The 12,012-nt window shown below is 37.3% G+C and overlaps 1 protein-coding gene across 5 annotated transcripts in view; it reads right to left on the bottom strand.

Moving 5' to 3' along the window:
- MOSPD2 (motile sperm domain containing 2) overlaps positions 1-12,012 on the bottom strand; it is an 86,677-nt gene that overhangs the window by 55,892 nt on the left and 18,773 nt on the right. For all 5 annotated transcript variants that reach the window (XM_055564564.1, XM_055564567.1, XM_055564566.1 and 2 more), the window contains 5 exons: positions 10,441-10,596; positions 8,453-8,539; positions 6,627-6,781; positions 3,237-3,297; positions 898-936 (listed from right to left, as the gene is read on the bottom strand). In XM_055564564.1, coding sequence (XP_055420539.1) covers positions 898-936; positions 3,237-3,297; positions 6,627-6,781; positions 8,453-8,539; positions 10,441-10,596 — 498 coding nt within the window. The remainder of the gene's footprint in view (positions 1-897; positions 937-3,236; positions 3,298-6,626; positions 6,782-8,452; positions 8,540-10,440; positions 10,597-12,012) is intronic.

The raw sequence follows: 12,012 nt of genomic DNA, 5'->3' as shown, positions 1-12,012 counted from the left end.
AATCGCAGCACGCCAGGCCTCCCTGTCCATCACCAACTCCCGGAGTTCACTCAGACTCATGTCCATCGAGTCAGTGATGCCATCCAGACATCTCATCCTCTGCTGTCCCCTTCTCCTCCTGCCCCCAATTCCTCCCAGCATCAGAGTCTTTTCCAATGAGTCAACTCTTCGCATGAGGTGGCCAAAGTACTGGAGTTTCAGCTTTAGCATCATTCCTTCCAAAGAAATCCCAGGGCTGATCTCCTTCAGAATGGACTGGTTGGATTTCTTGCTCAATTCTTGAAGCCCAGGAGAAAACCTAGCCAAGGCCTGCATTCTGTGATATAGCTCATCTGAAGGTGACAAACTGAGGCTTCTGGCTACAGTTTTACCTGAATGGTTCAGTATTTAAAAACTGTTTTTAGGCATGACCCCTGGGTGTCCCCTGGAGAAGGCAATGGCACCCCACTCCAGTACTCTTGCCTGGAAAATCCCATGGACGGAGGAGCCAGGTGGGCTGCAGTCCATGGGATCGCTAGGAGTCGGACACGACTGAGCGACTTCACTTTCACTTTTCACTTTCCTGCATTGGAGAAGGAAATGGCAACCCACTCCAGTGTTCTTGCCTGGAGAATCCCAGGGACGGGGGAGCCTGGTGGGCTGCCGTCTATGGGGTCGCACAGAGTCGGACACGACTGAAGCGACTTAGCAAAGGGTGTCCCCAGAGCCTGGGAACACAATGTTAGCCCAGTTTGCCTAGGAGCAGCCTTTGACTATTCCAGCTCCAGCCTGTTAAAAGTACACACCAAGCACAATACAAACATTTTTTAAAAAACAAGTATAGAAATATCACTAAACTGGGAAGAAAAAAAAGGAATCAGATATTTTGTATTAGGAAAGTATAAGTAATATACTCACCATTCATTATCCAAGGCATATCGAAGATCACTATTTTTGCTGAAAGATGGGAAAAAAAAAATCACTGACTGTAACTCAGCCCTGCAATTGTAGTATCACTTATACCTGACCAAGAAAAAACTAGTGATGTAAGTGGAACTAAAAGCTGAGATATATGACTCAGTTTTAATCCCGTGAAGTGTGAGTAGTGCTAGAAGTAAACTAACTTCTCACAATGGTGAGGGGTTCGCCTAGGAGGACGGCTTATGTGTAATGAAAAATGCACTATCACTGCCCGCTGGCAAATACCCTGTTCCTTTATTCATTTATAGCTTTTGTTTTTTGCAGAAAAGTACAAAAAATAGTTAAGCGGGTAAGTGGAGACTATGGATGTGGCATGTGGTATTAGTGCTAAAGTTCACTGAGCTTTAAAATGATTTCAATGTCTAATTTATGGTTTCAATTATAATTTTATAGAGATTATATTGTTAAACCCACTGTTGACAGTTGTCCTCCTCATTTTTAGTAAGTCATGTTTTAAGAAACAAAACTTGTTTCAACTTTTCTTAATATTATCAGCCCTAGGAAGCCAGTAATTCCAAAGTACACAGAAATATTAGTTGTATACTTAGATGAAGATATTAAACAGCTCTATTAACAATTGTGACAAAGAATCAGAACTCACAAAGGGGACTTTTGATATAAAATTCATTCTATTTCAGATCAATCAAAAGACAATTTCATTCTTCTCTGAATAGGGAACCTCCTAGAATAATTAATGTAGGACAAGTAAAGTACATGTAGGGAAGAAGGTACATGGAAAGAGGTACCCTGGTGCTTAATACCTCAGTTTTCATCTGAGATATGCCTCAAAAGATCTGGATTCAATAGTTTAAGAAATAATAGTTACATTTCATGACAAATTTTAAAGCATAATCTAAGATTCTATAAAATTCAATGTCTGCAAGCATTATGAAACTAGAATATATACATTATATAGTTATTTGGAATGATTGTGTTCAATTCATCTTCATATAGACCATGAATTTATTAACAGTTTCCTCAGAAGAATCTTAGATGTATTTTATAAAGAGTAATAATATCTGTGCTCTTCAAAATGGCTCTTCACAAACTGCTTTGGATATTTCAATAAACAAGTGGAGATTTTTTTTTCATTTTGTACATAAAAAAAAGAAAACCTAATAATATGGGGTAGTGTTTCCCTACTGACCAATGACTGGCACCACTCAGCAAGTATTAATGAATCAGGATACATGCCAAATCAAGCAAGAATTCAGAAGGAACAGCAGATCCTACAGCTTCCCCAAACCAAACATTCCTTTTGCCTAAAAATCTTCATGAATACTCTCTCTGAAGACATGAGAGCACAGGGCTATGAGTGGCACTGATCCTTGATATGCTCTTCACTTCACATTAACACTTCACTTCACATTAACACTAACGTGAAAGCATGCTAACAAAAACCATCAAAATATTGTAACGTTATCAGCCTCCAATTAAAATAAACAATTTAATTTAAAAAACCCACCAAAAAAAAAAAATACAATGACTTAGGGATTCCATGCTTTAGTGTCACCTGAATTACAAGTCCCAAAAGACCCCAACTGTGGAATTTGCCAGGGGTGTGTCCAACCAGACCTCAGTTCCCATTTTCTGATATCCCTGTTGCATCTCTCCTGTCTCTTTACTTTAATCCCCCACGGGTTACAAGTTTTTGGCTATCTATGGGGATGGCATTTTGATTCTCCAGGGGGAAACCATCATATAAATCTAATCAATCAAACATGAATACATAACACGTAGGAGTGCTTCATTTAGGTAATTAACAAAGACTCACAATTAAAAAACAAAATCTAAATGCCAACTAGTCAAATGTTTTCTTAGTAACAATTTAAAAATATCAAATTGATAGAAACAGCCCATTTTATGTTTGAGTTGCTTATCACACAATATACTTATCAATACTGCTCATCTGTGTCTTGCATGTAAGAAGCTCCAAATAATACTTAAAATTAATTTCTCAGTTGAAAACATTAGTAAAAATGGTACAATCTTAGAAATATATATGTTTTTATGTCTCTATATGTGTGTGTATGTGTGTGTTACAGGATGATAAATACACAGATTATAACATACTCTTACAACTATAAAGAACAGTGATTATTTATGAAAAATTTCTCCTGTACCTACTAGGATATGCATTTAAACTTCTATTAACACATTTAAAGCTCTTCACCCAAATGTAATGTCTCAGGTTTTAAAGGCTATAATAATATAAAGCTCACAATTGTCATTGTCTATGGTTTCACTATATTTTTATAAACAAGAAAGTTACTTACAGAGGTATTTAGGGTAATAAACCTTAAAGCAGTTGATGATAAAGCGTACAAAGTCCATGTCCTAAAATAAAGAATATACATTTAAATCTTTCAGACTGTCCACATTAGAAAATTTTAAATTGCATATTTCTAAGGGTGCTCAATTAAATAAAAATGAGGTAATTATTAAATTCTTTAAAAACAGCTCATAAAATAAGTATCTATATTCCCAGAATTTGGTTTTAAGTCATTAAGATACTTAAAATAATCAATCTTAAAACTGAATTAAATATATGGCTGAGTCCCTTTGCTGTTCACTTGAAACTATCACAACATTGTTTGTTAATCTGCTATACCCTAATACAAAATAAAAAGTTAAAAAAATTGAGTTAAAGAAATTAAATGCTTATACATCATTCATGTTACCTCAAACTAGTTAGATACTTCAGGCTTCTAAGGTAACGTGGCATTATCAAATGGATCTAAAAAGGAGCTCTCATAGAAAAATTCTAAAAATCTGTTGAACAATTAAAGAATTATTAGAACAAATATACAGGCTATAGCCTGACTACTGGGAATGGCAATATATATGTATATAAATTCTGATATGTCTCTTTTTTAAGCCTAATTTCTATACCTCATAATAGTCAATAAAATATATTTTATTAATCTTTCACACAACAGTTAATCTGACCATACCAGTTCACTGGATCTACTTTTACCTTTGTTCCTCTTATGTAGGAATCAAGAATTTTTTTTAGTTTATATTTAAATACTGTTCATTGACTTCAATTTCTGGGAGATATAGCTGACTGTTGGTTCTACTGCACTGAACACAGCAACATGAAATTAGATTATCAGGGATACTATCTACATGGATCATTTCATTTCATTTTGTATGTTTCCACTAGCCATGGGATGACTTACTCATCAACCATCTTGTAAGGACTGTAGGATGAAAAATACAACCAGGTAAACTTAAAGGCATCAATTACTAAAAGGTAAGCTGTCCTGGAGATCTGAGTCTATAAAGTTATTCCTAGCATGTGAGTTATAGCATCTTTTAACTTCAATAAACTGAAAATAAGCATCCTTAAGTATTTATTATGGAATAAACCCTAGCATATAATAATACTTTTATAACTAGTCATTATATCTACTGTACACAGGGTTTAATAATCTGTAGTAAAGTAAGAATCAAAGAGAATACCTCAAAATTTATATATTTAATTACCTAGTACATGATCTGTGGCCCCCAGACTTTGCCTAAAAAGTCCTTGTCCAATATTCTTGTTGGAAATACCTTTTATTTCTAAGGTATTAAATAAAATAAATAAAAGGTATTAAATAAAATAAATACCTTTTATTTAACTGAATCACCTGGCTTATAAAATCCCAAATTACTGCTAATTCAAGTTGAATTTTATAGGCTGCCACTGGTGTACGTATATTGGTAGGTACTACATAAAAAAGTTCCATGAAACCCACTGCTCCACATTCTGTGAGGATATTTTCAAGGATGCTATTCATTATCCTGTAAAACGTCTTCCCTTTGAAGAGTCATGAAAGACTTTTCTTCTAGTTCAAGTATCAGGAATGGATGAACTTCTCTTAAGACACAGATTTTAAAGTATGTCCACTGAGTAATTTTAAATGCTTCCATTTCTTTCAGGCAAGCTTAAAGCCAAATTGGTGGCCTAACTCAAATAATGGTAAAAAACTTTTTGACTTACAATTCTGTATACACCTTAAAGGCCAACTTAAATCTTCTGTGAATTGTGAGGATTATATATAATTATATATATAAAAACATTATTATGTATAAACATGAAAATATCTAAACATTATATAAATATAATTCAGTAAGATTCTAGTACTTGGAAACATTAATGATTTAAATACTAAGTAATGCAAATAAATCTTATTTATAAATTAAAAAAAAAGATAATGAAATAAAATATAAGTAGCTTGAAAAATTATCAGACAGCTCAACTCTCTGCCCCTGTATTTGTTAATAAAAAACATTAACATTTATTTTTTTTATGATTCTGGGTTAATTCAAATACTAATTATTAGAATAGTATCATACATAAAGAATAACAGAATCATAATTTATTTTCATGGAATATTTATTTATCTAGGCATTTTGGTTTAGATTTGAGATATAAAATGATTTACTCTGTAATCTAGAACTCACTGACATGGAAACTAGATTGAAAAATGAATCAAGGGCAAATGACTCAGAGATACAGAAAAATGAAAGAAAATGTGGGCCTACTGCCTAAAAAAACTCTATCTAGCTTTTTTTTTTAATGTCTAAAGTTTCCCTTTTGGGGGTGAGGGTATCACTATGATACAATTTCATTGCCTTTATCATCTAAAAAACAGCTATTTTCCAGTATTACTGCGAATTCTTTATAAACACCATTGTACATAGCTACACATATGCCATCAATTACCAATAATTCACCACTTCACTGTGTTGACATTTACATTTTTTTCTAATTTTTCACCATTTTAAATGACACTCTGAAAAAAAATTCTGATGCACAAAGGTTTATTTTTTGTACCAAGGTTTATTTCTTTAGAATAGGTTTCCAGAAGTTAATTACCAGGCAAAGAGTATGGATACGAACACTTAAAAGATATTAACATACTTTGCTAACTGGATTTTCAAAAAGATTTCAACACTGATGCAGGCGGGTCCCCAAATGCCACTTCACTGCCACCAGCATTAGCCCAGGTTTGAGTGTTAGAGACAACAGCTCTAATAAACAGACAACAAATCCCCACCACTGCTAAAGGGTTTGCAGTCAGCACTAAGGGCTCAAATGAAAGACTGGTAAGTTTTATTTATTTTTTTAAGATTGGCAAGAATCACCTGAAGAAAACTGGGTTTGAAAACTAACTAAATCCAACAGAAAGCGAATTTAAAGGAGCAAACAAGAACCCCAACAAAATCTCAAAGTGCTGGATATGCAAAAATGCAAGTGAACATCCTGCCACTGCAAAACAGGTAATGGTATGCTGGAGAGCTCCACATTTTCAGAGTGCATTCCTCTGTGACAGGCACAGGGGAGGTGCTATAGAGGATACTGGCTTTGATAGAAAAGTTCACTGTTACCACATCTACTCATTACCCTGCCAGCTTGACACCCAATATCCTCATATCAGGCAAGGAACATTTCTAGGAAATATACAGTTTCAATGCCAAATATGTTTAGTTTTTTGCAAATCCTATTCCATGTTTGACTTCAATCACAATTCTGGGCAGGGGAAATAAATTCCAAACATGACTTGATTAGCTCAATTTTATAGGATTCTTTGGTTGAGTGGCTGGTGATGGGAAGGACAGGAGAGGAGGATGACATCATGATAAACAATGATTCAGAATTAATGAAAAATTCTTACTATGTTATTTAGTCCAGTCTCTGACAGGTCAAACATCACTGTAACAGGCTTCCCATTTTCTCTCTTAGCATACCGTTCCAACCAGAATGCAATAAGCTTCTTTTTGTCCAACATGGTCTTATGGTCTTTTATATGGTACTTCACCCTGATCCAGACTTTAAGCAGAACATAAGATAAAAAGAAGAAAAAATATTTATAGCATTTTAATATTATTTTATGCATATATCATTCATTTCCCTTGACATTTTAAAATTTATATTTCATTTTGCTTCTCAGATTAAAAACATCTCTTCCTTCTTTTAAATGAGAAACAGTGTATACTTGTGAATCTTAAAGAGTCACAGAAAGGTGTCCCCCCCCCCCCAGAAAATACACTTTCCCCCTTAGTAAGCAAGGGAAGAAAGAAAATACAGGTGAACAAGTAATATTTGCTAATAACCTACAAGTACTCTACCCTGTGCTTAACAATAAAGAAAGCACTAGAAAAACATTTTATCCAGAAGAAAAGCCCAGACAGAAGCACAGTGGTGGCAAAAGCGGGTGTCGTGCGTGGGGGCAGAGCATGGCGAGCGTTCAGAGTGGCAGCAGCTAGGACAAAATGTGACGAGCAGTGGGAGGAGTAGCTGAACAGAGAGACAGAGCTGGGCTCGAAGGACTCTGCGTTAAATGCTAAGGTGTTTTGATTTTCCTATTTCTGGGCAGCAGCACAGAGGGGAGACTGCAAGAGGCAGAGAGGGAGGCCCAGCAGGCTGTGTCCTGGGAAGGGCCTGGGGTGGGGATGGGTTGGGACTGAAGCGAGGAAGTGGTGCTGAAATCAGAGGAGGGGCTCAAGTGAAGCTCTGTCCGGGGAAGAGCCAATGGCTTGTGGACCAGAGCTGGGCAGTACAGGGAAGGCAGGGGCGGGATGTGTGTGGTGCACTGAGTTGTGTTGAAGGCGGCCAACCACCAATCCGGGGCACAGCTGGCCATGTATGTGCATGTGGCCTGGGGGACAGCCTGGGGTCACCGCTGTTTGGGGGATAGGGGCTGAAGGAGCCCAGGTACTTGACATCACCAAGGAGGCTGCATCAGCCGGAAAGGAAAAGAGGCCAGGAAAGGAACAAAGCCTGGGAAATACATGTGAGGCACCAAGTGGAAGAAGAGAAATGGAAAAGGAAACTTAAGCAGGAGGAGCCGGCACTGGGAGGAAAATGCTCTGAGAGGGCAGTGACACGGGAGCTGATCACAGGCCGCCGACCAGGCGTGCGAGGTGGGCACGGAGCGTGCAGCACACTGCTTTGGCAGGCCGACTGCTCAGGATGGGGGCTCCGACGTGGCCACTGAGTGCCAGCCTTGGTGCCAACCGAGCTGCATTTTGGGCAAAGGGGAGAGAGGACTGACGAGGGAGACCCTGCGACAGCAGGCTGATGATCGCCTCACTCTCACACCGATTTAGGAAGAAGCAAGGGGAGAAGACTGTGGGTAACTTGAGAAGGAAAAAAGTCATTTAGCCATCCTCAGTGACTGTCAAAAACATTCTCCATCAAGATACCGGGTTGAATTTTAATATCAGTAAATTAGAAAGAAGAAAATGACTCTGAGTTACATCATTTTGGCTGTGTGATGGGATGTGGCATTTGGGCCTTTACAGCCTGCTTTATTATAATGCAAATGGTACATTCAACTATTAAGTACCTGATGCTTGGTCCACCTGGCCCTAACCACTCCCACCGTAGGAAACCTGACGTGTGGTTCATACACAGAAAGTTCTGCCTATTATCAGTTCAGTTGAGATGGATGACATCTCAAAATCCCGAAAAGCTAGTACATATATTAAATATACTCACATAACTTGTTGCCTTCTTTGTCATAACCATGGAGATAAATGCCACCAATTTCCAATAGCCACCTGGGAATGGAGGCTTCGGTCAGGTCTAAAAGGTGACAAACTTTAATGAGTAATTCTAACTCAGAGGTCTTTTAAAGAGAATACTTACAACATATAGATTACTACTATATAGTAGTTCTGGTACAGAAAACGATAAGGTTATTTTTTTAAAAAGATACAGCTTTTGCAAACATCTGGAAAGTACCTCTGATGATTAAAAAAAAAAATAGTGTTTCTTACTAAGTAGGAAAAAACTACATAAAGACAGAGATGAGAAAAATGGAAAAAATCCATTTCCTTTTACATGTTAGCCATTATGATGTGGACACATTTTCATGTTTTGATTTTATTTCTCATAATGATTTGCAAACAAATATCACTATTGGACAATTTCGGAAGAACATGGCAGTAAATATCCACATCATAGTCTCAGAGGTGATGTAAGAAATCACTATGGTTTCTCTAGTAAAATGTTTTAGTCTATTTTTCTACAAAGTCTGATAACCAGCAGAGGCTAACACATTTATAATCTTGGCACAGGTGGGAAATACTTCAAGAAAAATGCTAGATCCTTTAGCAGGAGGCCTGCTCTCTAGCAAGGTCAAGAACCAACACAGCAAGGCAGCAAATGCCAAGGCTTTTGTGTCATTCATCAGTACTTCCCTAAGAACTCTCAAAGATGTCTTTATCTTTCCTCACCCCTCTTTCATCATATCTCTGCTACTGGCCACTAGAAACTAGCAATTCTATGTAAGAGAAAACTATTGTTGAGTTTAAGGTTTATCCCATACTTAAACGATTTAGGAATATCAGGTTTACATTTCTTGCTTGGTTAATAAATGCTCACTGTTCAAATTACCTACAGTTTTTATATTTCCAATCAAATGATTTTTTAAATACCCTCCTTCTGATAGATTTCTTCTCCAAATATGATGACTGGAAAGAGTATCTGTCCTGGATTTATTTGTTGACTATTTTGTATTAAATCTCCAGACTCAGTCACTCCAGAGTTTATAATCCTTATGGTCAGGAAACCCTTCTTTAAACTTCATTGAAAACAGTAGTTTCAATGACTTATTTGAAACTACTTTTGCTGGGAAAGATTGAAGGCAGGAGGAGAAGGGGATGACAGAGGATGAGATGGTTGGATGGCATTGCCAACTCGATGGACATGAGTTTGAGTAAACTACAGGAGTTGGTGATGGACAGGGAGGCCTGGCGTGCTACAGTACGTGGGGTCACAAAGAGTTGGACACAACTGAGTGACTGAACTGAAACCAGCAGTTATGCCAGTTTCTTCCTGTTAAATTTTTTAGGAGGAGAGAGATAATGGGTAACCTTTCCTGAAAAGAGGTCTTCATTACTACATAATCCCCTCTAAGATTTAAAACTCTTTTTTTTTCAGGGAAGGGGGCGCAATTTCAATCTAGAATTGGACCTTGAAATCAAAATGTTAGGAGGTGGCTACAGGCATCCTTGGGGATAAGCTTGCATTTTGGGGATTCCCATTCATCTAGTAATTCCACATGGAGCACCTATTAACACAAGCAACCCTGGGAATAGAGGCAGACACCAGGCAACAACTGAGAAAAACAGGCAAATAGTATCTCTCTCTCTCCAGGCTTGGTGGTAAAGATGCTGAGCTGCTAGTTTAAGTAAGGTTCTAAACCAAAAAACTACAGAATAGGAGACTGTGCTGTTAATGAAGAACGTGAGTGTGATTTGGCTCCTTGGCAATCTGATTTCTTGTGAATAATCCTACTTTTAAGACTTATTTATAAGATGCTTCTCTCAAAGCGTTACTGGGTCTTTATAAAACTTCGTACCCTGATATTTATGATGACTGCCAAGAATATTTCCAAATATGCTATTCGATACATGTAAAATAGTAACATTTATGCAGGGGAGGGATACAGTACACAGTCAAGGTTAAATTGAACAGCTTACCATTGACAGCCATTTCTTTCCTCCACTGAAAACTCTCATCAAGCATCTTCAGTGTTTCATCTATGACATTATGCCTCCAAGCCAAGTAACTTTCAACCCAGTTATCATCTTGCTGTAGTCTTTCAACATCACGTGAATCATACTTATCTGACTTATCTAGGGGAAAAACAGTAATAAATATCCATGTCAGATAAATTCTGCAGTGAATGATAACCAATACTAATACCAAAGGAGAAGAAAGACCCGAAGGATAAAGCTAAGCTATTTGAAGATAGACACAGGGATGCAGTTCAGATGAAAATGCAATTTAAAGGATTGATGGAATTTCTAAGTGTGACTAAAAGTTATCTAAAAATTGCAGCTTTATTTTAAGACAAACCACCACAGGTGTAAAAAAAAAATAAGAACGTAGTAAAATATTTTGCATAACCCTCTCTAAAACCATAAACGAAGATCTGGGAAGAGCAATTATGTTATCGGAACTTGAAGTCCTCACCCTAGTCAACGAAAAATGAATTTTTGTGTAAAGAAATAACTAAGTCGTACTTAAAAAGACGACCCAGAGGGATGGTACAGGGAGGGAGGAGGGAGGAGGGTTCAGGATGGGTAACACGTGTATACCTGTGGCGGATTCATGTTGATATATGGCAAAACCAATACAATATTGTAAAGTTAAAAAATAAAATTAAATTAAAAAAAATAAAGAATGAAAGATTAAAAAAAAGAATATATTCGTAAGAAAAATGAATAAATAATTTTATTCTTGAAAAAAAAAAAAAAGACATATGTTTGGCAAATGTCTTTTTTGAAAAGGAACTAAATCCAAAATGGAAATGATGTATGTAGCAGTCAACATTTCCCATAGTTCATTGGAATGTGTGTGTGTGCTTGTGTTAGCTGCCCAGTCATATCTGACTCTTTGCGACCCTCTGGACTGTAGCCTGCCAGGCTACATTCATGGACAGAGGTCCATGGAATTCTCCAAGCAAGAATACCAGAGTGGGTTGCCATTTCCTTCTCCAGGGATCTTCCCAACCCAGGGACTAAACCCAGATCTCCCACATTGCAGGCAGATTCTTTACCATCTGAGCCACCAGGGAAGCCCTAGTTGGAATAATTGTTGCCAATGATGTCTCATTATCCACCTACACACAAGCTGTGTTCTCATCAACCTCTACATACCTCTATACCCTCCTTCCACGCCCCCCTCTATTTTCCTGTAACTGAAGTTTCCTTGTCTTCTTACAACCACCTCTGCACATCCAAATTCTACCATTCTGTAAGACTCGTTTCAAATGCTTCCTCTTCCATAAAATTTTCCCTAGGCCCACAAGTAATTCCTTCCCTGTGAATAGCTAGTGGACCTGAACTATGCCTTTCTTAAGGCACTTACCGCATTTCCCCTTGAATCAGAGTTACTGGCATTTATGCCATATCTTCCTGTACAGAGATCTTAACAGCACAGTCTATACATCCTAAGAAGCCCCCAGAGTGGATTACAACAGAGCCAATGAAAAGACTTTGAGGAAATATTTGTGGACTGAATCTTTCCCTTCCTTATTTTTATTTTCT

Source organism: Bubalus kerabau, chromosome X, assembly GCF_029407905.1.
Source record: "Bubalus kerabau isolate K-KA32 ecotype Philippines breed swamp buffalo chromosome X, PCC_UOA_SB_1v2, whole genome shotgun sequence".
In the NCBI taxonomy this organism is placed as follows: Eukaryota; Metazoa; Chordata; class Mammalia; order Artiodactyla; family Bovidae; genus Bubalus; species Bubalus kerabau.
This window is presented reverse-complemented; position numbering and strand designations above follow the sequence as displayed.